This window comes from Sinocyclocheilus anshuiensis, unplaced genomic scaffold (assembly GCF_001515605.1).
Source record: "Sinocyclocheilus anshuiensis isolate Anshui unplaced genomic scaffold, SAMN03320099.WGS_v1.1 scaffold477, whole genome shotgun sequence".
In the NCBI taxonomy this organism is placed as follows: domain Eukaryota; kingdom Metazoa; phylum Chordata; class Actinopteri; order Cypriniformes; family Cyprinidae; genus Sinocyclocheilus; species Sinocyclocheilus anshuiensis.
This window is the reverse complement of record NW_015536549.1, coordinates 2686650-2688343: the sequence shown is the minus strand read 5'-3', so window position 1 is coordinate 2688343 and position 1694 is coordinate 2686650. Positions and strand designations below refer to the sequence as shown.

Below are 1694 nucleotides of genomic sequence, written 5' to 3'. Positions count from 1 at the left end.
ATTATTGCTATCTAATAACAATAATTTAAAATAACTATAAAAGTCAGTAGTTGTATTTTTTTTTTTATAAGCAAACCCAGACTGATTCAATTACATCATACATAATTCTTTACTTAATGAGTAGTTTATTCTTTTTCCTCTGAAACCTTGATCACTGTTGTGCTCCATTACACAAAAAAAGATGGATGAGAAACAAATATGCTCTGAGGGAGGAAAAAATGTCATAATTCATGCACAATGCACACTGGTTTATGAAGGAGGGTCTTAATTCTACAAGAATGTGCACACAGTTTGCCTCTGACTGAACAAATATATGTGCTATAATAAGGAGGGTCATCATCCTCCAGATGAAACCGATATCTTGAGGGTGTGCATGCTTCTTTTCGTGTGCCCGTGTGCATGTCGGCTTGATTAAATCTATGAATAATGAAGCGTTTTCCTTTAATCATCGAGACAAATTGGATTTATTGAAGCTCTGGTGTTCTTCAAATTCAACAGCAGCCTGTAATCAGTGTTATCAGCCCTCTTAGCCTCTGCCTGATTCATTGGGATTAAATGAGTGTAGATCTGCTCAGCGAGTCGCTCCCAGACCCCTGAATCCTCATCTAACGTCTCAGAGCACAAGATAACGTCAACAACATACACAATAGTGAATGCGTTTTGGTTAAACTCCCTAATTTCTCTTGAAATAAAGAGTACATGAATTGAAGAAGTTTTATGTTTTCGAAGTTCTCTACAGCAGATCTGGCTTTTGTTAGGTGTGTTGTTATTAATAGGGTGTGTGTTCTCTTCAGGACCCGAAAGAGAGGCTGGGATGCCAAGTTCAGACTGGATTCACAGACATCAAGTTTCATACGTTCTTCAGAAGCATAGACTGGGACCAGGTAGGCAAATATGGTTTTTGACAAACATGTCACTTTTTAATATATGGCGACCAAGAAGGTCTATAACACAGCCCTGAATCTTGAAAAAAAAACAAAATTCTGCTAATCTGCAAAAAAAAACAAAACTAATATTACCTTATTATTTAAATATCAATAAAATCTTTCCATCACATACAGTTTTTTCACAAAATAAGAATAAAGATTTTTCAAATTATGTATGTGTCAGCTGTAATGCACCTATCAAAATAACAAAAGCAGTCAAATGTCAAAAGTTTTGGTTTTCATGACAATTATAAGTATTCAAAAAGTTTTCAGAATCAGTCATACATGTGAAAATCGGTTGTGAATTAAACAAATGGTCTGGCTCAAAGGAGATAGGAATCATGTTTTTGTGGCAGTTTTTCTGGTGATTAAAGGGATCATATGATGTTGCTAAAAAGAACATTCTTTTGTGTATTTGGTGTAAGGAAATGTGTTTATGTGGTTTAAAGTTCAAAAAACACATTATTTTCCACATACTGTACATTATTGTTTCTCCTCTATGCCCCACCTTTCTGAAACGCGTCGATTTTTACAAAGCTCATCGATCTGAAAAGCGAGGTGTGCTCTGATTGGTCAGCTATCCAGTGCGTTGTGATTGGCCGAATACCTCAAGCGTGTGACGGAAATGTTACGCCCCTTACCATACTGTGATGCCTTGTCCGGCCGGAGCGATGATTCAAAAACATTAAAACCCATTATAAACGAGGCATTTGTTGCATCCAGTGGGGACATAATTATGGATTATAATGACTTATACTGTCTTTTTAC

At 36.1% G+C, this 1694-nt stretch overlaps 1 protein-coding gene across 1 annotated transcript in view; it reads left to right on the top strand.

The window, feature by feature from the left end:
• Positions 1-1694, top strand: part of LOC107700421 (protein kinase C zeta type-like) — a 126507-nt gene that overhangs the window by 104879 nt on the left and 19934 nt on the right. Inside the window, exon 15 of the mRNA XM_016502059.1 lies at positions 795-884. Coding sequence (XP_016357545.1) covers positions 795-884 — 90 coding nt within the window. The remainder of the gene's footprint in view (positions 1-794; positions 885-1694) is intronic.